Raw genomic sequence first — 24,968 nt, 5'->3', positions numbered from 1 at the left:
CTGGTCCCTGGCAGAAGAATGTTCCCAGTCAGCAAAATCCAGCAGGTGAGCTTGGGCTCACTCAGAGAGGAAAGCAAAGCATGTCTCTTATGCCAGAGCAGCAAAGCATTATGGTAGTGTTGAGGGCACAGAGATCCTTATCAATGAACCAGAGACTCAGAGATATTAGCAAAAAGAATAGTTCGTTTATTGACTTTCTCGAGAAAGGGCTCCCTCAGAGTGCCCGGAAGATGGCACCAATGGAAGAGATCGGAGCTGTGTTTAGCTCAGCAGATTATATAGGCCTTAATCCCTCCCTAGCCTCCTTCCTCAGGGCTCGTTGGTGCAAGCCCTGAGGGTACAATCTATTTGAGGCAATCTACCCCAGCAACAGGGAACAAAGACAGTTTTCACACATTAGCCTTAAAAAAAAAAAAAATGGAGGGGGTGGTGTTATGAGTCTAAAAACAAGGCGGGGAAAGGCTGGGAAAATACAGAGGGCAGTCTGGTGAAGTAAAAGGGGTAGTCTTGGGAAAATATAGGGAGCAGTCTGGGAAAGTATAGAATATCTTGACACATTGTTTCAACCAGACAAGAAACAATTAACCCCTTGAAGAGGCTTCACTCCTGAGAGAGATCCTCAGAGATCATCCCTCACAGTAGGTTAAGCTTAGAATGAGCTAAAAAATGTCTCTCTCCTGATTGGGCAGTCCGGGTTTTTTGACTTTTTTCAGGTGATGGGGGTTGGGGGGAAGTTAGTTAACGCCTATAAGTTTCCATCATTCAGAATCTAGATCAGTTGCTCACCAGAACTACAGGCTTCAGTGCTATAATCAATCCAGATGTCCAGCCCTTCTTCCTTGGGCGGGGGGTCTCTAAGAAGATCCCCAAGTCAGGGTACTGCCACACCTTTGGGAGAAGGCCCTAGCAGCACTACCTGCTGTTCACACTTGAGCAAACCTTTCCCTTTGTTCTCTGAGTGTTCAGGCTTCTAACTGCTTGAGGGAGAGAGAGCTTCCCTACAGGCCCAGATCTGGTGTTCAGGTTCAGGTACCCTCTTCCCAACTCTGAAGTCACCAGGAGCTTTTGAATGAGCAAGTGTTTGTGCCAACTCACAAGATTTTAAGTGACTGGGGCTTCCCCCTATGCACCTGGTGGTAACCTCTTCCCATCTCCCCCACCTGCCTCAATGCCCCATTGCATAGCTTTACAGTGGCCTTGTTGCTACACCGGGTCATCAGGGGTCCAGACAGAGAAAGTGAGCCCTGCAGGGTGGGAGTAATGAATCCAGTGGGTAACCAGCGGGCAGTCCCGGCTGCCAACAGCCTGGGGGATTCGGGGCGGGGCGGGAGGCGGGGGGTGCCGAAAGTTACAACTGAGGCCTTGCTCTGAGAGGTTACATTGTTTCCCTGCAGTCTTCGCTGGACGTACTGGGTCTCTCCGGTGAGAGTGGCAGGTCCCAAAGAGAGGTCTCCCTTGGGGTTTGGTAGCTCAGAAGGAGCTCAATAATGGAGAGACATCCCGGCCTCTCTACCTCCCCTCTGTCAGCAGAAGGAACTGTGGGGGGATCCAGGGGCAGAGAAAGGGAAACATCCAGGAGGGCGTGGGCGCAGAGAGGCGACGGGCAAGGTCCCAGAGAGGTAGGAGTGGTGGGGCATCGGCAACCTTGCACCCTAACCCTAAAGCTTCTTCCCTAGAGCAGCGTTCCCGCAGAGGGCTCTTAATAACTAACAGACCCGGCCCCTGACGCAGTCCGGATTAACGGCCATTTAGTCAATTAGCGTTTTGAAATCCCAGGACTTTGTTACTTTCCAGTTCTCCCGCCACACCTCAGCGAGGCTCAGTCAATCCAGTCTTAGCTGAAGTCACGCCACGCCCTCTGGAACCTGGTTGGCTGTAAAGGTCCTGTCCGCCTAGCTTCTATGAGCGCTTTTCCTATTGGTCAGTGTGCTTTCCAGATGACGAATCAGAAAGAGCCACGAAAATCTATCTTTCGGCACGGACTAGAGCCAGGGTGCTTCGGATCAAGAAGAATTTAATTCTCAGCGCAAGGGGCCAAGGTGTCTCTCAGCTGTCGTCTGTTCTTCAGAGTTTGTGTTAGTATTTCTAGGGGTGTCGGTCTTCACCGCATCTCTCCTGGATTTTGTGTCCTTGGACCTGCAAAATCAATCTCTTTGACCTCCCACCCCCACCAATGGTACAAGCCAAAGTGTAGGCGGAGGGCGGGCCCGGAGCTCTCTGGGCTGGAAGGGGCACTGAGACGATACCATATTTGACCTGAGAGACGGGGGGGAGCCCGCGCCCTCCGAGCCTGAGCTTTCTTCCACAACATACTTCTGATCTCCTAAGTTTTGCATGACAAACGCTTCCGGTAAGGTCCTAAGGAATTCTCCGGTGGCCTGCGCAGAGGTGGCCTGCGTGGAGACGGCAAGGGTCCGGAGGCGCGATTGGTACGTCCCGGGTTGCCCGCTCTTCCCCCCCCCCCCCTCCGCCGGAAGTGGATGGTCTGTAGCTCGCACTTCCTTCTGGGAAGGGGCGGGGAGGCTGGTTACTAGGCGGCGGCGTCTGCTGGTGCGTCTGTGGCGTCTCGGGGAGCTTGGGGCTGAGCCGGGGCCCTGGCCGGGGTCTTCAGTGGACCGTGACCGGGGTAAGCCCTGCCAGGCCAGGATGCCAGGCCCCAGGGTGGGGAGGCCCGGGGGCGGGGGCTGGCTTCCTCCCCTCTTTCTCTCGTCTCCCTCCTTTCCTGGCCCCTTTACCTCCTCCCTCCTCCCTCTCTCTCCCATCCTTCCACCTCCTCCCCGCATCTCATTAAAACCACTAAGAAGTATTTTACAGTTGCGCCTCGGACTAAACCATTGACCTGGCGTGGCTTCCCTGTGGCAGGTGTTTGCTTTTCCCTGCTCCTTGCCCGCCACCCTCCTCCCTCCTCATTCTCTCCTCCATTCTTGCATCTCTCTTCTCCCCTCCCCCCAATTGCCACCGAGGAATCCCGAGGCATTAGAACTCGGGGGGGTGAACCCCCCACATCACACACGTACCCCCTCCTGGCATGTTCCGAGTGCTGGGGGAGAAGGGGACGGTCTCTCATGAGTGGAAAGCCACTGGACAGAGGTTCAGATCTAGGCTACCCAGAGTCTATGGGCCCCCAGGTATCTCCAGGAATCACCCAAAGAGTGAGGAAGACGGCCCTGTGTGTAGCGGGAGAGACAGCAGGTTTTGGGGAGAAAGGAAGGAAAAGGCGGACCAATTCCCTTTTAACCAAAGAGGTGAAACCTGGCCAGCTGACCAAGGGTGCTGAGGGAGAAGTGGACCCTGCCCTTGGGGGTCTGGTTTTCAACCCAAGGCTTAATTGGCTGGGATTGGGACATCCCTGGGTAGCTGTCGGTGTCAGCCTGAGATGGGGATGAGGGTTTTAGAGATAAAGAACCTTCATTTCCTCCGCTTTGCAGATAGGGAGACGGAGCCTCAAAGACTGATGTCCCCAAAGTCACCCAGCTTGATAGAGCCAGAGACAAAGGGAGGAGAGGGGATCTGTGAGGACTGGTTGAAGGAACTGAGCATGTTTGGCCTGGAGGAGACAGGGAGGAGGGGGAGTGGTAGCTGTCTAAAAGGATTTGAAAGGCAGTCATCCGAAAAGTAAGATTACCCTTGATCTGTTTGCCCCAGAAGGGAGCTTCAAGAGGAGAGCCAGGAAGCTGCAAAGAGACACATTGAGACTTAAGGTCTGGAGAGTGCTGACTTTTCCACTGAACTAGTGAATGTAATTAAAGAAGATTGTTGGCTGCTTAAACAGCTGTCTTTCCTAGTAAAGCAGATCCAAGAACCTGTGCTAGCAGCCATCCAGGGTATGCCAGTGTGGTTGCCTTTACCTATAGCTGGAGCCTCACCTAGACACAAAAGCTTTCCTGATCCCCCAGCTACCAGTGCCCTCCTTCCCAAACTCCCCCTTGTTCCATTTGTATGTATTCTGCATGTACTCGGATTGATATGGTTTCTCCATTGGAAAAGAGGCTTTTCAGAGGCAGGGTCTGGTTTTTTCTTGTCTTAGTTAAAAATGTTAATTGATTGATTCTGTACAAAGACACAAGGGGAAAAACCCCTGACCTTGAGGACTCTGCATTCTTGAAGATTGTTGGCAGAGGGATTTCCAGGAAGGACCCGGAGACTGAGGACAGCTCTTGTCCAAGATGACACTTGAGCTGAGCTTTGAAGGAAGTTGGAGATTCTAAGACGCACAGCTGAGGAGGGATGGAGTGCCAGGCAGGGGGCACAGCTAGTGCTAAAGTATGGGGATGAGGTCCATGGCAGTTGGAATGTCCTGTATAATGAGGCCAATTTGGAGGGCTCCTTATTTCCCTTTAGGACTTTTGCCATTGGAGGTCTTCTGAGTTTCTGGTGTCCTTTGATTGACAGCACTTGAACATCTCCTTTGGGAATATGGGTGTTGAAGACTTGGCCTTGTGCAGGGTCAGAGAGCAGGTTGAGATCCCTGAAGGTGTTGCTGGAGATCCACCTTGGTGAGATCCAGCTTGGTCTCCTGCCTCCTCCTGCTGAGCATTGTCTGGAGATCTTCCATGTGCAGAGCATTAGCCATACTTCCACAGATCAAATACCTCCCTTCACCCCAACTTTTCATTTCCATGTATGCCTCTAACTCTTCACTAGGAATCTCTCAGAGGCGCTGGGGACTTCCCTCTAGGTCTTCCAACATTGCTACCATTCATCTATTATCCTTTATGGTTTTTTCATATTTTAAGGATATTTTTAACTTAGCTATTATTTCACACACACACACACACACACACACACACACACACACACACACACACTGCAAGACCAATAGAATCTCCTTTGTAACAAATAAGTATAGGCAAGGAAAACAACCCATTGGCCATGTCTGAAAAACCATGTCTCCCTCCACACTTGTAACTCATGGGTGCCTCTCACCCAACATCAGTCCTCAGCAGTCATGGGTGGACATTGCCTTGAATTGCCTTGATTAGCATTCTGAAGTCTTATCAGTATTGTTCTCCTTTACTTAGGTTATTGTGGTCCTTATGTAAATGCTATCCTGGTTCTGCCTTCTTTGCTGTGCATCAGTTCAAACAACTTTTCTCCGTGTTCTCTGGATTCCTCCATTTTATTCATTGCCATGCAATAATATCTCATTCTGTTCCTGTGCCACAGTTCATGCAGTCACTCCGCTAATCACTGGGCACTTACTGTCCTTCCAGTTCTTTGCTCCTACACAAAGTGCTGCTATAACTATACTCGTACACGAGGGATCTTTCCCCTTATCTTTGAGCTCCTTGGGGTAGACACCCAGTAGTCACAGGCAACGAGGCAGTACAGCGGATAGAACACAGGGTTTAGAGTCCGGAAGGCTTAAGTTTAAATTCTTCCACAGACACCTAGGAGCTTTGTGACCCTGGGCAAATTACTTATCTCAGCCTCAGTTTCCTCATTGTAAAGTGAGGGGATTGAACTTGATGGCCTCTAAGGTCCCTTCCATCCCACAATCTTTGATTCCATGATCCTATTATTAGTTTCATCCCAAAGAACACGTGCCATTTAGCGACTTTTAGGGTTTAATTATAACTCAAATTACAGAAGAATCGGGTCGGCCATAGCTCCACCAACAATGTACAAGTTTGCCTGTCTTCTCACATCCCCTCCAACATTGAGCATTTTCATCTCTTGTGATGCTGATAGGCCACCATGCCTGAAAGCTTTCCTGTAATAAGAGCTCCATGATTTCTGATCTGACATCTCCAAGTGATACCTTCTGTGCCGTCTGTCTGGCAGGTCAACCTTGATATCCTGGAGCAGCCCACTTCCTTCCATTATGGTTGTGCCCTTTGCCTAAAGTCACCTGCAGCTTTGATTTCTTGGAGTTTGTGGTGACCTATGTAAGATGTTGTGTTAAGAAGAGTCATGATGTCTGCAGCAGTGGGGGATGCCTCCTTTGAGCCATCCTGCCTCCTCGAGGGCTTTATGTTCCCTACTTGATGTGGAAGCCCAAACAAGAATGGAGCCTTAAGCCTCTGGGCCCATTTCCTTGCCTTTTAAGGCAAAACTAGCCTAGCCCCTAGTAGACATCACTCTCACTATGAGTCTCTATGGATCTTCTAGGGGGCCCATGACCCCTTAAATATTCATTACAAGCTCCTGCGCTTAGGGATAGGAAAAGCCTGACAGGTAGCCCATGAGAAGTTATTTAGTGGAGGAAAAAGAAAATTGAAAACAGAAAGTCCCACAAAAAGGCAAATGACAGGATGCTCTGAAGGAGTTCAGCATCAGAGTCACAGTATGGAAGAAAGTACAGGCCATGTCTGGGGTTTCTGGCCAGCAGGCAAGGCTGAGCCCTTGGTCTCCAGTGTGATGAGTCACATTAAGGGACAGCCCTTCACAGTGCAGAGAAGTGACAGTAAGCAAGTGTGGCCCCTGGGGACATCAGAGTCACAACTTGTGAGGACACCTCCAAGACAGTAATTCTCCTTGTGGGCAGAATCCTCTTCAGGAATGTAGCTGAGAGGTCATTCCACTCCTCAGGGCAGCATGTCCTGATGCCAGGGTCAGTACTCAGATTTGCCTGGGCTGACTCCTCACTCCTCACTCCCTTGCGTAGCAGCCTGGCATTCTTTGTCCCTAGGACCCCCATTGTCATTTGGCATCAAATCTTTGTTCATTCTTTTCCAGGGTCTGGACAAGGATTCTTCCTCACCTTCAGCCAGGAACACGAAATTGCCACCAACTCATCTAAGAGATCCTCTTTCGTGCAGGTAAATTCATACTCACCATAATTATGCAAAGACATCTCACCTCTTTCCCAGCAGTCCAACCCCATGGTCCCTGATGTCCTTTCTGGAAAGGAGTTGTCTGAACCATCCTGTGGAAAGGGAGACTTACTGACAAGGGGGATTTGAACCAAAGGGTGTGGAGCCCCCTGAGTGGGGCAAAGATTTTGAGGCCTGGGAAGCTAAGCAGGAGATGAAATAAGGGTTGGAGAGGGTCCACTGCCAATATAGCCTTATCAGGGAAGTCTTCCTCAGGTGGGGTGCAGGAAGCAGCTGAACAGGACTATCAAGTTCTTGCTCCTCCCCCCTTCCTCTGAAGGAGACACTGATTTATCATAAGACATAGCTTCTAGGAGGTGGGACCCCTGACCTTGGAAGTCAGGGTACAGTGAAGAAGCTACTTTCTCAAGATCATGACTGGGTTTTGTCATTGGCATGAGGAGCCCTGTTGGTCAGAAATGGCTCTCTCACATTTAGTCAGTGGGATCATATGGTTCCATGCCTGCTACAACATGGCATCATGGATTCCATTTCAATATTGGCAGTTGGACACACACTCTGTGACTTTTGCTGTCCTCTTAAGGACATCCACCTGGTTGTTCAGTACAACCAACTGCATGTGATGTCTCAGATAGATGCTGGCATGTCCCATCAACAACTTGATATAAGAGAAGATGGAGAAATTCCTCCACTGGTCTTCTAGTCTTGTTCCATTCAGGCACACAGTTCAGCCACACCTGTGAAAGCTGTACAAATAAAGGTTTTACTCCCTCATATGCCAACCACTGGCAGTACCTGCAAGGATATCTTCCACCACTGGACTTTTGGCCACCCACATCTAGATATGTGTACCTCTGTCTCACTGTGGAACTACCAGTGCTGGGTCAGGACTTCCTGGGCTGGCAGAGACAGAGGGTCTCTCTCTGGTCTTGAGGTCTCGGCCTCTGTGGAATCACAACGTGCTCATTGACAGTACCAACAACGCTGCCTACAGCCAATTCCCATTCTCGCTGTCGAGGCACATGCAGCTACGGGGATATCCTGCCAGTGCTTCTAGTGCCACAGTGCTTACTGTGCTGGCAAGGATCATTAGCTTCCGGACTCCATCTGGAAACATTCTAGTGCCCCCCATCTACTGTGTTGTGCAAAACTTAACTGAGTACACTGGCCACTGGTGCTTTCACTAAGGCTTCTGCCACTCTGGCCTAATGTAGTCAACATTATATCATGTGTGTAGCAGTAACCATCAATGTCACCTAGAAGCATGGCCCCATTGAAGTTGACTGCTCTTGCCCTTCCTCAGCCATCATTTTTATGAATGGGCATTAACTTGGTTGACCCCACCAGAGCACAAGGATAAGGTCAGGAACGACCATGCAGGGTCCTTGTGAGAGGCATTGGCATAGCATAGTACCACGCCACCTCCATCTCCAGTGGTTGGGAGGAGATGGTTTCCCCCTCCTGGGATCTGGGTTTTTTGGTGTGAACTATATGGGAAATCTCAGGCAACTCCAGAGATTTGCTTTGGACCCAGCCTACAGTGACTGACATAGATCCAGGTATCAACTCCCAAGAGCTTATGATATCTCATTCCTCCATGGTCTGCTCCCCAGATCCTCATGGAAACCGGTATGGCAGCCCCTTCTGTCTGAGGCGGGGGCCTTAGGGTTGAGTGGGGCTGAAGGACCCTTAATTACCCAGCTGCCCATTGTCTGGCCACCTATCTGTTTTATGAACCCCATGGTTTAGGCATCATGAAACTCTTTATGGGACATGGGGCTCTCTGCTCACGCAGCAGAGTAGTGGGTACAGTAGCTCCTTCCCCCATGCCCGGACTGGCACTGTTACTGGCTGATCTCTCACTCAACTTCTTTCATTAGTTGGTGGCTAGTGACCCCCCACAGCTGGGCTTTCACCCAGAAAATGAAGTCTTATTGTCCCTGACCAGAGGAGGGAAAGGATCCATCTTTTAGAAATCTTACCCTTTTTGTGGCTGTCGCTCTATTAGGCACCTTTACAGTGCCAAGTATGGAGAGTTAGCTATCTTAACCACTAAAAAGGTACAAAGGCCAGTCCCCATCTGGAGCCTCTGTTGACTTAACTGGCCCACGGTACTCGAGAACCTGCAGGAATTTATATCAGTTCCATCAGACCTTGCCTTCAGTGGCCACCATTCAGTGTCTCATCCGGTGGTTAATTAAAATTCTTCAGCCTCCCTAGTTTCTTGGTGGCAAATTCCCCCTGCCCTCCAGGGGGTAGGAAAAGAGTGAGCCCAAGGTCTGCTTGTCCCCCTGGCGTGTTCCCAGCTCTTCTCACTCCTGCTCCCTTCTCTTCTGTTATAGCCCTGATCTCAGCGGAAATCAGCACATTTCCCATCCAGACCTCTGGGTTGGAGAACATACTTCCTGTCTGAAGACTGTCAGTCCATGCCCCCATCGGCACCACTCTTTTTACTTGTGCAACATGTTACTAAGTTCATGAGTAAGTTGGCCTTCAAAGTCCAGGCCTCAGAAAATAGCTCTATCTATGGGGGCAAAACGGCACGAATTACTTTGATTTTCTTATGCTGATCATCTATCTTTACTATGACTGTTAAAAGTTCATTGTTCTCAGTGCCTCCACCCTTTAGCCCCCCTCAGCTGATTTCTGGAGGCGCCCTTTCTGTCTCATTAAATGTGCCCCAGAACCAGGACCACCTTCTGTTCAGGGGATGTCCCCCATTCTGCACTCCTGGTTCAATCACAGGAGCCAGGAGGTTGCTCTAATCCAGTCCTGCCAATGAATGACAACTGTTGGAGGCCAGGTCTGGTGTGTCCAGTAGTCTGGCTCAGTAGTCTGTGGGATGTAACCCACATGAACAAAGGCTCTTCAGGGTCCTCAGTCATTGAGTCCAGAAAGCTGACCTAGGTGATGCAGAAGCTCATCATGGCAGTGCCAGGGCCCCTGCCTCCCTGCCCCAGGCCACAGTCTGGTCATCTTCCCTGCATCTTAAGGAGAAGGCAGCATTGTAATGCAGAGACCCTGATACAGTGCAGTGACTTTAGAGGAGGAAGGGGCCCCCCACAGAAGGAAGCTTTTGAACTAAGACCTGAAGAGAGCCAGGCCTCGTGAAGGAGAGCCTTCCATTTGTGGGGGACATCTTATAAACATCTGGAGGTGAGGTGAGGTGAGAGGTACCGAGGAGCTCAAGATGGCTGGTCCATAGAATTCATGGAGGGCAGCAGGTGTAAAAGTGTCTGGATGAAACTGCTGATGCCAGACGGAGTTTGTATTCCCTTCAGACCTGAGCATTAGTATGTTTGGCATCTGATTAGAGGTTGACCTCTGAGCCAAGAACCATTAAGCCATTGCAGCTAGAGACCACTAGGTGGTGCTGTGGGCCCAGCATGAAGCCTGAAATCCAAAGAGCTGAGTGTGAATCCTGTCTCAGACACTTAATAGCTCTATGATCCTGAGCTAGTCACTTAACCTCTATTTACCTCAGTTTCCTTTTCTGTAAAACAGGGATAACGGTAAGATACACCTTCCAGGGTTGTAGCGAGGATCAGATGAGATTGCTTTTATTTTAAACAGCTACAGAATGAGAGAAGAGAACTTGCATGTTCACAGTAGAACCTCAGAGAGGATTCAGTATAAAGCAGTCAATTTCCATTTCTCAAAAGCCTACGTACATCTTACAGGGTGTTTTCAAAGCAATCCAGCTTTTCTGTGCCTCCTTCTAGGTTTTCTTTTGTTCTCTCCCTGCTCCCCTCCTCACCCATCCCTGCCCTGGACAAGCGTGCAGTTAAATGTGAATATAGATTTATACACGTATACATGCCTGGCTGTGAACGTAATAGAAACACATATGCATGTATGTAAGACCACACTATGCAGATTTGTTGGTTCTTTCTCTGCAGGTGGAGAACATTGTGCTTCGTAGTCTTAGTCTTTCCATGTTTTCTCAATCAGCCATCATTTCTTATATCACAGCAGGTTTCCATCACAACCGTATCCGATCTGAGAGATTGTGATATGGAAGTTTTTTCCCAATTTTCTGCTTTCTTTCTAATCTTGTCTACATTGGTTTTATTTATACAAGAAATTTCTAATTGAAAATAATAAAAATTCAACTTCAACAGTGCTCTCTCCTTCTAAAATGGTTTAAGTGCAGGGGTGGGGAACCTTCAGCCTCGAAGCCACTAGTAGCCTTCTAGGTCCTTGGGTGCAGCCTTTTGACTGAGTAAAAGTTTTACAGAACAAATCCTTTTATGAAGGGGATTTATTCTTTGAAGTCTGGATTCAAAGGGTAGCACTTGGACCTAGAGGGCCACATGTGGCCTTGAGGTTGTAGGTTCCCCACACCTGGTTTAAGGTCTGGTACTGCTATGTCTCCTTCTTTTACTTTTTTTTGTCCTTAGTTTCTTTGAAATTCTTGACCTTTTCTTCCAAGTGAATTTTGTTATTATTTTTTCTAATTCAATAAAATAATTTTTTAGTAATTCAGTTGGGATGGCATTGAATAAATTAGGTAAAATTGTCATTTTTTTTTATTATAGTAGCTTTACCTACCCATGAACAATGAATATTTTTACAGTTATTTAAATCTGAATTTATTTGTATAAAGAGTGTTTTATGTTTATGTTCATGTAGTTCCTGTGTCTGTTTTGGCAGAATGAGATAATATTTTTGTAGTATAAGTGTAAATTGTTATTCTTGTTACTGTAACAGTCCAAGTGAGAGAAAGAACCTGAACTGGGAGGGGGGTCCAACCAAAGCGTTGTGTGTATTGTCGTACAAGTTTTCTTCTGTTAAATTTATTGACGTGACATACAGAGGAGGAGTGGCTAGGCAGGCCTGGAACAGGGGAAGAGTGTGGAAGGAGAGCCTATGCAGTCACAGAATCGCAGACACAAACACTACTATAAGAAACAGAGTCTAGAGATTGTTGACCCAGTTAAATTGTTGGCCTGTGAACCCATCTGTAGGATGAGGAGCCAACTCCTGGCTCTGGCCCCTGATTGTGCATCAGCACAGCTGGCTTTTGGTGGTCAGGCCCCACTTAGAGTCCAGTCTGACTTGAAAGAGTTTGTGACAGTTCATATTTTCTGTCATTTTTGGTTCTGGGAACTTCCTCTGCATCCTCTCATAGGATGCCCAGGAGCCAGACAAATGAGAAGGAAAGAAACAGATTCTCCTGGAACCAGGCTACATTAGGAACACACAGAGTAAAATGTAGCTGTTCTCCCTGCTGAAGGATCCCAGGGAGTGCCTTCAGTCCCGGCCCCTTTCCCACTATTAGCCAAGGCAGCTGGGAGCTTTCTGTCCTCCAGATCTCATCACTGAGTATAATAGGGCTCTTGCTCACCAGCTCTGTGAAGGGGACAACACAGGATGAAACTGAGGCTCAGACAGGAAGTGACCTATCTGTGGTCCCATAGCTACGAAGGGACAGAACCTAGACAAAGAAGGTCGGGTCTTCTGACTCCAAGCCTATTCAATTCCAGAGCACAGGCTAGAATAGTGTTGTCTCTTACCTCAAGGACTACTCAGTCTAACAGGGAATGAGATTCCCACCATTTCTAGTTAGCAGAGCCATAACTAGGGTGTGGCAAATGGGACTTTGACCAAGGCTGAGTAAACTTAGAGGATGTGACTGTACTTTGGCATGGTAGAAACAACTGAGTTTAGTACTTAATTAGCCAGAATAATTCATTAAAATAGGAAGTGAAAAGATGTATGATTTTTTTTTCTCCCAGGTGAAACAGGTGAGCTCAACCCCAGTCCATACTCAGGCCTGACACCAGTTCCTATTCATTCTGATAGCTAAAGTGGGCACTGTTCTCTGGTACCCACTCATAAGTGTGTTTGAATGATCCAAAGAAAGCCCTTAGGGGGAGGTCTGAGGAGGTGGTGGGAGCCCATTTAATGACTGGGATTCAGGAAGGCTTTCTTGGAGAAAATGACTTTAAAGGGTTAGGAGAAATTCAAGAGGGGAAGCCAGGGAGAGATGACATGCCAGGTATAGGGACTAGTGAGCCCTAAAGACCTGGAGGTTGAGCCAGTATTGAGGGGAGGAGTGGTGTGAGTTACCTGGCTCACAGAACACATGGTGGGGAGCAAGAGAAGGCAGCCAAATCATATTGGAGAGGAAGGACAGTTGGTGCCGGGTACCCTGCAGAGAAGTCAGAACTTGGGGTACAAGAGGGTGGCCCCAAAGTTCTTTTCCACAGTGCTATAACCTGGCCAGATATGTAAGAAGGAAAATTGTACTGATGTTTGTTGGAAGGATGGACTAGAAGGGGAGAGTACAGACCTGTAAGGAAGCTGCCATTGGAGTGACTGGCCAGGTAGTAATGAGTCTATTAGTGTGGCTGTGGATACAGGAAGGAGGAAACAGATAGGAGAGACATTGTAAGAGTGGAATGTGCAGGTTGAAGAGGTGATCCAGAATCAGAGTTAAGGAACGTTGTGGCACAGTGGGGAAAAACAACCCAGCTTTGGAATCCGTGGGCCTGGCTCCATAGACCAGCTCTGACCTTGGACAGATCAGACCTCTTGCTTTCTCTGGGCCTGCGTTTCCTCTATACAATGAGAAGGGTTAGACTTGATGGTCTCTAAGGTCCCCTTTGTTCTCTGAAGGTTGAGTTCAGTCAAAGGGTTGCACTTGAGGACCACATGGGACCTAGAGGCCACAGGTTCCCCACCCCTGGCCTAAGAGTTGGCCTTCACTTCCAGTTTCCCCCGGACTCACAGTGAGAGGTATCACAATCCCTGGTGTTCTGGCTGAAGCTGGATTTTTGGCCTGACTGTTGTCCATGACTTGGGGCCTGAGGGCAAGAAAAAATGAACTCAAAATACTAAGATGTCAGAGCTCAGAGGAACTTGGAAATACAGAGTATGAGTAGAGAAACCTTGGAAGTTAGTTGGGAAAATTGAGGGGAAGTGCCTTTAGAACAGGAGGTGTCAGAGCTGGGGGGTGCCTTCGAGAGAATCTCATTCAATTCATCCCTATTACATTGAGAGAAAACTCAAGCCTAGAAAGAGAGGATTTGCCTAAATTCTCCCAAGAAGCCAGTGGTAGAACCATCATTAGAGAAGCCAGGTAGCTCGGCCAACTTGACTTAGAGCAGGAAGGAAACAGAGAGACCCAGCTCAAGCGACTGGAGTCATCCACTCAAGCCCAGAAGAATTCTGCCAACACCTGTGTTCCACCTTAGGTGACATCCTCCAGGGGAACTTCCAGAGGTGCCCTATGGTGTACTTACCCCTGACTGGCACATGCCCTTGTCTGTTTACCAGTAAAACTCTGAGCTCTGTAGTATCTGCAGCCATCATGAACCGATTGTTGCCCTGAAGGTTCTGCTTCCCTGTGATTCAGTTCTGCACACGTGCTATAAACCAGGCCTAAGCAGGCTCCAAAGTGGCAGTGGGCACACATGCCTTAGGTAAACTTTTTGATGAGTAACTGCCCCACTGAGAGACAGTGGTAGGCCTGTCTTTAAGGAGAATGCTGCCTCGGCCTCGGAAGAACATGTTTGAAGACTGAGCCCTGGACATGCTGGCTTTGGGAGCTTGAATGAGCCCCGGGGAGCTCTCCTAACAACATAAGGGGCAGAATACTTTCCAGTATGCTTTGACAGAAGAATTTCACTTGTGGGCAGCTCCCAAGACCAATAAAATCATAGGTTTAGACACCTGCCCCCATGGCGTAGAGCTGCTGGGTGGGCCAAGGGTGTGAGTGTTGTGCTCCTTGGAATCCCCCAGCTGCTGTCCTGCCAGCCAGCTGGTTCTGCTTCGGCCGCCCCCGGCCCTGCAGTGCCTTGTAAACATTGGCATCCTGACAGCTGATTCATGGTAACATTTCTGTACGTTTTGTCTCCATGGGAAGACTTGAGCTTTTCAACAACAACCAAAAACCACAGCTTAAATAATGACAATGATAAATGTCTGGCATTTAATGTCACTCATCAGAGTTTGCAAAGCACTTAAAAAATGTTAGCTCTTTTTGTCCTCAGCGTGCTAGAAACTGGATGCTTTTATTTATCCCCATGCTAGAGATAAGGAAACCGAGGCACTCCGTTCAGTTGTTTCAGTCCTGTCTGACTCTGTGACCCCATTAGGGGTTTCATGGCAGATACTGGAGTGGTCTGCCACTTCCTTCTCCAGCTCATTTTACAGTTAAGGACATTGAGGCCAACAGAGTAAAGTGACTTGCCCAGGATTACATAGCTAGTAAGTGTCTGAGGCTGAGTTTGAACTTAGGACATCCTCTTTCCTGAAGTCTCTTCCCACTGACATTATTTTCACCAATCCACTTCACTCCCTCTTAAGTCCCCAAAATTCACTCGTGACTCTGGACACATAGTAGGTGCTCCACTGATATTTGCTAAATAAATGAAGGTTCAGTGGATCCACAAAGCAGAACAGACCGTCTGCATGACTGGTAGCTGGAAAAAGTGACTGACAAGTTAGTGTTGGATTGAATCAAATTATATCAGGTGTAATAAAGATAATTGCAAAATTTCACATGTACACCATCGGGGAGAGGCTTTATAGAATGACCATAGTTGTTCTGGAGAAAATCTAGGGAGTTAAGTGGCCTTCAAGGCAAGGCATATAGCCAACAACATGATGTGACATTAGCAGAGACTATAAGGTAACCCAGGAGAAGATAGTAAGTCCAGGGCAAGAGAGAGTATGGCCTAGTCTTTGCCCTGCTCTGAGCCCATCTGCAGGGCTATGTCTAACAGTGCTGGGTGTCATGTTGGGAGGGGGGGCGGGGATCGTTGAGAGCAGTGACCAAAGAGGAAGCATACTTCCACCATGGTGGCTTGGAGCATGCAGCCATATATGGAGTACATCATGACACTGTTAGGACAGCTTGACTTGCCCAGCACCATTTTTACTTGGGGGTGGCAGAGGAGGAGGGGGGATCTTTGTTAAGTGACAGCTTTATGTAAGAAAGAGCATCAATAAAACATTTTTTTAAAATGAAGACATTGATAAACTGGAAGTGTCCAGAAAAGTGCAACCTAGTTGGGAAAGGGCCTTGAGAGCACTGTCATCATCATCACTGGCATCATTCTGATAGTAGCTGGCATTTCTGTAGTACATCAGTGTTTGCAGTGCTCTTTACCAATCTATGACTTGGTCCTCACAACCACCCTGGAGGTAGATGCTATTTTTGTCCTTTTTGTACAGATGAGGAAACTGAGGCAAGCAGAGAATAAATGTCTTGCCCCAGGTCACACAGCTCATAGCTGTCTGGGGGTCTTCCTGACTAGATCTGGTGCTCTATCCACTGCCACAGAGCTGCCTGACCGAGAGACAGTTAGTTACTAGAGCCAATCTTTGCCTCCACAGCCAAGTTTTTAAGTGGCTTCCTGAAGGTAACCATTTACATAGAATGCTAGTTGCCAGGGGATACAGGCAAGCAGAGGACAATACCAAAAAAATGATAGTTTCTAGTCTGTTGGAAGACTTGAAATTTGATTTTTGGTATTTTGAACATGGAATCTTTTTCCATGGACCAATGGATAGACATTGCTGGAGGCCTTGAACCGTATCAGTCTTGACATTCTTGCTATAAATAAGACCAAGAAAGGATGGCAAAGCTAAATGGAAAGATGTACTTAGATGTAGCACATTCCATTTTCCATATCATTGTTTAGAAAGGTAGTATAATTAATCCCTTTATTCCATTTTTAATGTAAGATTAATTAGGATGTCCTCAAGGCCTTGTCATGTATCATTTACCCTCATATATGTGGTCCACTCTGACCTGGTCCTCTTCCTCTGCTTTTATTGCACCTTTTTTCTTTAGCCTCCTTAGTAGCCTCCACTACAAGCCTAAACTGGTGGCACTGCAGACATACCTTCCTTTTCTCCCTTGATGCAAGCTGACCTAGTCTTCCTCACTTCTGCAGCTTCACTGCCCCTCAGCTAGACCATCCACCCAGGTGAGATAGTGAATGGGGTCAGGACATTCAGTCAATCCAAAGACAACTCTACTTTGTCTCCTTTGTCTCTACAGTCTTCTCCACATTAAGGAATTTTCCTCTCTATGTCTAGCACAAATGAAACAGTTGAATCTCTTAAGGTTCCCTTTAAGTTCCCACCGTTCAGAATCTGGATCAGTTGCTCACCAGAACTACAGGCTTCAGTGCTATAATCAATCCAGATGTCCAGCCCTTCTTCCAGGGAGGGGGGCTGTCCTAAAAAGATCCCCAAGTCAGGGTACTGCCACACCTTTGGGAGAAGGCCCTAGCAGCACTACCTGCTGTTCACACTTCAGCAGACCTTTCCCTTTATTCTCTGAGCATCCAGGCTTCTAATTGCTTGAGGGAGAGAGAGCTCCTCTGCAGGCCCAGATCTGGTCTTCAGGTCCAGGTACCCTCTTGCCAACTCTGAAGTCTCTAGCAGCTTTGGAATAGTTAAGTGTTTGTGCCAACTCACAAGATACAAAGAGACTGGGGCTTCCCCCTTTGCCCCTGGTGGTAACTGCCTCACATCTCTCCCACCTGTCTCAATGCCCCTTTCAATAGTTTTAGAGTGGCCTTGTTGCTACACCGGGTCATCGGGGGTCCAGATGGGGAGGTGAGCCCTGCAGGGTGGGAGCGATGAATCCAGTGCGTAACCAGAATCTATGAGACAGCCCTGAGCAGGATCCTGGGGAACCACGGGTGTCAGCATTGGGCAGCCTAAGGGGATTCAGAGGAGGGTCAGGAGAGAGGGGCCGCCTGAGCTGGAAAAGAGGTGGGGGAGAAGGGAAGTGACTAAAGCCTTTCTGAGCTCACATTGCTTACTTGTACTACCCATCTTCCATTAGAATGTAGAGTTGAGAGCAGAGATTGTCTCCCTTGCGTCTAACATGGCTCCAGGCATGTAGTATAAATGCTTTGTAGCTGCAGTGTGCCACTGTTTACCTCACCTTGCTTTCCCCTCCTGGTAGATGGGGTGCTGGGGAGACAGGCAAAAACAGAGACAAGGAAGGAGAAATGCCTCTGCACTACAAGGGTATGGAAGCCTGTGGCCCAGGGAGGGGATGCTCCTAACCCAAGCTACACAAGGTTAGGAGTAGAGCAAGACTGCAGCCCAGGCATCAGTCAGTAAACGTTGTGTCTCCTCCGTGCCAGGCACTGTCCTCATACTGGTGGTACAAAAACTGTCCAAGGAAAATCCCTGCTTTCAAGGAGCTTAAATTCTAAAGGGGGAGACACTGAGCAAAAAGCTATGTACAGACTAGGTCTGGACAGGATAAATCTGAGAGAAGGAAAGGAGGGAATTCCCTGTTCTCAAGGTAGATGGGGAAAGGCTTTCTGTAGAAGGTTGGATTTTGACTTGGACTCGAAGGACGCCAGGGAGGTCAGGAGCAGGAGCGGGCGGAACAACCAGAGAAAGTGTCCAGAGTTGGGAAATGGAGCGTCTTGTTCTTGGAACAGCAGGAGGCCAGGGTCACCCAATGGAAGTTCCGAGGGGGGTGGGGTGTAAGAAGAAGGGAAGGATGAGGGGGCTTGGAATGCCGACCAGAGTCTGGTACGTGCGGAGGAGTGAGGCAGGGGAGAGAGGCTGCCAAGGGGAAATCGAGCGGCCTGGGCACCGGCCGGGAGGATGCCCGCAGGACTCGTGCCCGCGAAGGGCAGCCCAGGACCCGGCCTCGGTAGTTACTGCCCCGCCCCCGGACCCCGCCCCAGGCCCCGCCCTCGCCAGAGTCCTGTCGCCGTAGCAACAGCCGCCGGGGCCCGCTCTCGCCATTGGCTGGGCGCTCTGTGGCTTCTGGTTGGTCGGCGCGGCTCCTCGGGCCGTCTCACTCCGCGGGGGGGGAGGGGCTGGCTCCGGACCGTTGCCCCGCGGGGAGAAGCTCCCTGCGTCCTCTCGCGGCGCCCGGTGGTACGGTCCGCGCGTGGCCGGCGAGTCCCAGACCGGGAGGGCGCCGAGGGGCCTGCACTCACCCGCGTGGCCGGGACCCCGGGGGAGGGGGAGCCCGGGGAGCGGAAGTGACGTGTCCCCCGCCCGCATTTCCGGCGCGGAGTGAGTGCGGCCCCATGAGCCGGCGCTGGAGCCGCCGCCGCCCGGGAGCTGCGCGAGCTCGGGGGGCCCGGGCTGCGGGTGAGTGCGGGCGCTCGGCGGGGGGCTGCCGCCCGTCCTCCCCCCACTATCCTGTTCGGTCTGTCCTCCTTGTTTCTTCCTTGCTCCCCCCTTGCCTTTCCGGCCTCTCTCCCTTTCTCCTCTTCCCTCCTGTCATTCATCCTCAGTTTACCTTTCCTCCTTCCCTTCCCTGGCCGCTCAGCCCCTGATGCCCAGCCGCGGCCCCCTTTGCCCCACAGCTCCTCTTCTTGCTGCGCCCTGGATGGCAGCGTCACCACCTTTCCTCTCCCCGACTCACCTAGGAAGGGGCGGGATCATCACGGAAGGAGGAAAGGTGACAGGAGGCTGCAGCTAATCTGGGTGAAATGGTGCCACCCGCTCGCCAGGTGCCCAGGGCGGAGTGGGCCCAGCTCTGACTTGGCCACGATGCGGTCCCTCCTTTGCCAAGTTACCTTCCCCATAGCGGTGGCTGCTGGGGGGAGGCAGGTGGCATTAGCCAAGAGTGACGTCTTAGAGCCCGAAGATCTAGCCAGGATGGGAACCAGGGGTATTAAGCTTGGGGGCTTTCCTCACCTGGTTCCGCTCCATCACAGGAGGCAGCCCAAGGAACAGTGGCAGGAAGCTGTCCCAGAGCAGCGCAGACCACCGGGCAGAGACTGGGTGAACACAGCTTCACGGATGTTGGCATTTGGGGTTGTAAACTCCCTCCCGCCTTGCTGTTCTGTGTGTGTATGGTATCACTTCCCAGTAGAGTGCAGCTCCTGGAGGGGGTGGTTTGTCTTTGTTTTCCCACTTTCTACCACTTGGTCATGGGTAGAGAGCTGACTTTGGAGTCTCTAAAGCCTCAGCTGGAAGACTTGGGCTTGGATGCTGCCTCAGACACATAATGGCTACGACTCTGGGCAAGCTCGGGCCAATCTGGGCCTCAGTTTCTTCCTCTGTAAAGTAAGGGAGTTGCACACTTGGCATTAGAATGGAAGGCCCTTACATGGGAGCACAGACTGTTTTCCTTGTTTCTGTCTTTGCACCCCCAGCACTGAGCACAGAGCATAGTACAAAATAGGATGTTAACCAAGACTAGCCACAAACATATTCATAGAAAGACCCTCCAAAAAGGAACTGGATGCTGTGTGATTTATAGTGACCACTCCGTAGAAGAGCTGAAAAAGTTCAGCTCCCTCCTTTATTTGAAGAGGTTCAGGAAAACAGCTCAGAAATATTGTGTGCACTGTTGGTGTGGTGGCTGGTTTACTGGACTGAAATGTTTGCTATGAGGGATGTTTCACTGACTACAGGAGAGGGAGGGATATGTTCAGAAGTGAGGGTGGTGTAAAAACAAAGGATGCCAATAAAGGTACTTTTGCATATACGACCACCACCCCAGAGATAAGGCTTTGGACTGGGTGGTTTCTGAGGTCCTTCCACCCCTCAATCTATGGGGGTTTTGCAGTGGATTTGAAGGTGATTGGTCCCTCCTTGGGATGTGACTGGCCATTCACTCTGCTAAAAATCAGGCCAAGTGTTCTCTTATATAGCTCTTGGTCTTTGCCTTGGTTTCTTTGAACCTTATTGAATGTTTCTGGTCTTGAGATCATCTAAGCTCAAGAAGAGTGGGCCATGGGGAATTCTGCGTAACCTAGATTTGTAGGTAATGCTCAGCTCCTCACCACCCTCCAAAAATTCACTCACATTTTACTCAGGAGGCCTTTCCTGATGTCAGATGTGCCTGATCCAATGCCCTCCCACAAAGCATAGACTTAAGGGGAATGAATCCCTACCTAGGAGACATTCCTCTTCTTTAGTTCAGCAAGTCTCCTATGCTAGAGCCCTGGGAGCACCAGCAGCTACAAAAAAGAATGAGAAGAAGGTGCCTTGGACAGGGAGGCCAGAGAGAGATCTGGGCTCTAGTATTCTCTGAACCTGTGACCAACCCCAGGAACTTGGGGCAAATCCTTGCTCTCCTGGTCTTCAGTTTCTTCCTCTGTGCCCCACTGCTTTGTGTGGGTGCTCTGATCCTGGCTTTACAGAACATTCTCTTTTGTTCTGGTGAAGGGAACACTATACTCAGAGAGCCAGACTCAGACTCATTTCAGGGAGCAGCCTTGGAGGACAGATGAGGAAGCACAGGAAGGACCTTCCTCCCACCCTCCTGGGAAGGATGGGGGGCTGCAGAGGCAGAATGTGGCCCTTACATTTGCTGAACTGCTTTTCTTTGTCCCAAGGGAAGGTCCATGGACTTGGAGACGGGAGCTTATGCTAAGGGCTTACCAGCTGCCTGGCCTTATATCAAAGTCTTTCTTAGAAACTTCAGTTTCTTTCCAGTTACAGCTGGAGCCTCACCTTGTCCACAAAACCTTTCCTGATACCCCAGCTACCAGCACCCTCCTTCCCAAACTCCCCCATGTTCCTTTTGTATATATTCTGAATGTACTCAGATGGATGTTGTTTCTTCATTGAAATGGAGGCTTCTCTGAGGCAGAGACTGGTTCCCTCTTGTCTTAGTTAATAAATGCCTATTGATTGATTCAGTACAAGGACAAAAGAGGAAAAACTCCTGACCTTGAGGACTCTGCATTATTGGAGGTTGTTGGGGGGAGACAAGGTAGACACAACTAAGTAAAAATTAAGTAAATTTTTAGGCGAGGGCACTGGTAGCTGGGGCTATTTGGAAAGAGCCCATGTAGGAGGCTGCCCATGAGCTAAGACTTGAAGGAAAGCTGGGGATTCTATGGGCCAAGATAAAGAGAGAAAGAATTCCAGGCAGGGGCACAGATAGGACAAAAACATGGAGATGGGAGATGGCGTGTCCTGTAAGAGGAATAGCAGAGAGACCATTTTGGAGGCCCCTTTTCTCATTGAGACATTTATCATTATGAGTCTTCCGAGTTCTTAGCATCCCATAATCTACATCACCCTCAAAAGTCTGAGTTTTAAAAGAGATGGATTTTTGTGAGGACAGGGAGTTTAGGGTCACTGAAATTTGTTAAGAGCTCCAGCCCAGTCTCCTGACTAACAATATTATGACCGTTTATGACCGTGGCAAACTGTATTTAGAAGACTCACGGCACATTCCTAATTCCATGGGGTCTGTGGCTCCAGCTCACAGTCCATATCTGCATTCCCAGATTACGGTGGTCATTGTGTGAATGTTCCCCTGACTTTGCTGTGTATTTGTTGAAAAAAGTCTTCATAAGGGTCTCAGAACCCTTCATAGGCATCATATCTTAAGAGCGTAGAAGATTTCCAGTACATGAACACTGTTCTGCCATTCTCCATTTATTGGTCACCCTCTTCCCTTCCCGTTTTTTGCTCCTACAAAAAGTGTTACTGTAAATATCTTTCTGTCTATGTGGGACCTTTCACTCTGTCTTTGGCCTGTGGGTCAAAAGGTACAGGCCATTTCATGACTTTTTAAAGCAGAATTCCAAAATGAGATCCAGTGCAGTTGGACCAAGGCACCATTTAAGTCTCCATGTATTCATTTGCCTATCATCCCCCATCCATTCAACATTGACCATTTTCATCTCTGCATCATCTCTGCCAGCTGTTGTGTCAGATCCCTCAGAGCTGTCCGTGGAGCAAGAACAATGTGGCCAGTCGCTCCCTTCTCCAGATACGCTGTGCTTGAGTGATTCGTGTGGTTGCCCCCTTCTAGCCACCAGAGTCTGCCCTCTATCCTTTGGTCACCTGTACTTTCTGCTCTTGGATAGTGTGGTGCACCATGATGCACAGCAGTGTAATATCATGAGAAGAATGGATAGGGATGGGGACTGAGTGAAGAGAGAAATGGTGTGGACTTGTCAGGGAGCAGACTGGTTTCACTTCAAGTCCTTCACCATTTCCAAAGGGCTTTCAAAGATTCCACAGGGTTGTGCAAGCAAAGGAATGAGAAGGTCTCACAGCTGAAATTATGAAGTCAACTCATTAGCCAGGTCCAGTTTTATTTATTTATTATTATTTAATTTATTTGTTTTCACTTTTCTGCAATCACTTCTATAAATCTTAGATTTTCTTCCCCTCCCTACACCCTCCTTCCCCCACTCCCTCTCCGAGATGGTGTGCAGTCTTATATAGGTTCTGCACATACATCCTTACTAAATATATTTTCACCTTGGTCATGTTGCGTGGAAAAGTTAAAATGAATGGGAGAAACCATGAGGAAAACCAAAATAAAATAAAACACAAGAGAAAATATACTGCTTCATTCTGCGATCCAATTCCATAGTTCTTTCTCTGGATGTGGAAGGCATTTTGCCTCAAGAGTCCATTGGGAATTTTTTAGGTCCTTGCATTGCTGTGAAGTACTAAGTCTACCAGAAAAAATCCTCGCACACTGTGGTTGTTACTGTGTAAAAAGTTCTCCTGGTTTCTGCTCCTTTCATTCAGCATCAGTTCATATAAGTCCTTCCAGGTCTCTCTGAAGTCTTCCTGTTCATCATTTCTTATAGCACAAAAGTATTCCATTACATTCATATATCACAACTTCTTCAGCCATTCCCCAGTTGATGGGCATCCCCTTGATTTCCAGTTCTTGGCTACCACAGAGAGCTGCTATAAACATGTGGGACCCTTTCCCATTTTTATGATCTCTTTGGGATACAGTCCTAGAAGCAGTATTGCTGGGTAAAAGGGTATGCACATTTTTGTAGCCTTTTGGGCATAGTTTCACGTTGCTCTCCAAAATGGTTGGATCAGCTCACAGCTCCACCAACAATGAATTAGTGTTCCAACTCTCTCACATCTCCAGCATTTATCATCTTCCTGTTTTGTCATGTTAGCCAAACTAATGGTGTGATGTGGTACCTTCGAGTTGTTTTGATTTGCATCTCTAATCAATAGTGATTTAGAGCATTTTTTCATTTTTAATTCTTCCTCTGAAAACTGTCTGTTCATATCCTTTGACCATTTATCAATTGGGGAATGACTTATATTCTTACACATTTGATTCCAAGTCCAATTTTAAAAACGTGCACAGAAGATGGGAGTAATGCTGGGTAATAGAGGATGAGGGAAAGATCAGAACCTGCAAAGCAAAGTTGAATTGAGGGGTTATTCTTCAGTTGTATAGGGGAATGTAAGAGACTAGAAGAGGTGAGATGATGGCTACTAAGGATAGATGAGATGATTAAAATTGGACACAGAGAAAAAGCAGAACTATTGAATGTTTGTTTGTTTTCTTTGCCAAGAGAATATTTTGGACAATAGATATTCTTCCTCCACTGGGTAAATTTTCCCTTTTGCATTACCAGTTTGACCTGGAAAACAGATTGACAAGAGATCATCTGAAATCATGACCAAAATTATAAGTAAATATAAATCCAATTTCAGAAAAATTATGAAAGAAAATTCCCAGATCTCTTAGAACCAGAGGACAAAGTAGACATAGAAAGAATCCATAAGCTAACTTCTGTAAGCAACTCCAAATTGAAGATTCCTAGGGATATTAAAGCCAAAATCCACAGCTTCTAGGTCAAAGAAAAATTACCTCAAGCAGCCAGAAAGGATGAATTCAAGTATCAAGGGTCACATAAGATTTGGTGACCATAGCTTTTAAGGTGCAGTGAGCTTGGAAAATAATATTCCAGGAAGCAAAATCTGTAGACTTAGAACTAAGAAAACTACCCAGCAAAACTAAGTGTAATCTTATAGGGGAGGAAATGGATCTTTAACGAAACTAAGGGCTTCCAAGCATTTCTAGTGAAAAGTCCAGAGCCCAGAAGAAACTTTGAAATACAAGCAGAGGAGTCATGAGAAGCAAAAACATGTAAACGTGAGTGAGTAAACCATACATTCTCCTATGGGGAGATGATACATGTATCTCCTCAGAACTCCATCATCAGGGCACTTCATCAGGGTCTAACTAGAGGGCCTAGGAGTGATTGTCTTGATCTTTTTAAAAAGTGGAAAGGGAGAGGAATATACAGCGGAGAGGAGGGTGGAACAGAAAGATGGGGAAAATTATCTCACCTAATTGGAGTTTGTTGTTTAGAGAAACAAGGAAGAATGAGTTGGGAGGAGTGGGCAGCAGGCAACAGGAACCTCACTCCTCCAAACAGACGAGAGGAGGGAAGAAAAATACACAGACAATGGGCTCCAAAAATACATTTCACTCAACAGAGAAAT

At 48.3% G+C, this 24,968-nt stretch overlaps 1 protein-coding gene across 3 annotated transcripts in view; it reads left to right on the top strand.

The window, feature by feature from the left end:
* The first annotated feature begins 2,268 nt into the window (after window positions 1-2,268).
* SYVN1 (synoviolin 1) overlaps window positions 2,269-24,968 on the top strand; it is a 47,128-nt gene continuing 24,428 nt past the window's right edge. The window contains exons 1-2 of one of the 3 annotated variants that reach the window (XM_072639060.1): window positions 2,269-2,429; window positions 6,679-6,761. Coding sequence is in view for 2 of the 3 variants with exons in the window: in XM_072639058.1 (XP_072495159.1) it covers window positions 18,803-18,866 (64 nt within the window). In the remaining variant the exon portion in view is untranslated. Of the gene's footprint in view, window positions 2,430-6,678; window positions 6,762-18,737; window positions 18,867-24,968 lie in introns of those variants that run through there. The other 2 variants (XM_072639058.1, XM_072639057.1) reach the window with 2 other exon arrangements.

The sequence above is a fragment of the Notamacropus eugenii genome, chromosome 2 (genome assembly GCF_028372415.1).
Source record: "Notamacropus eugenii isolate mMacEug1 chromosome 2, mMacEug1.pri_v2, whole genome shotgun sequence".
NCBI classification, from domain to species: domain Eukaryota; kingdom Metazoa; phylum Chordata; class Mammalia; order Diprotodontia; family Macropodidae; genus Notamacropus; species Notamacropus eugenii.
This window is presented reverse-complemented; position numbering and strand designations above follow the sequence as displayed.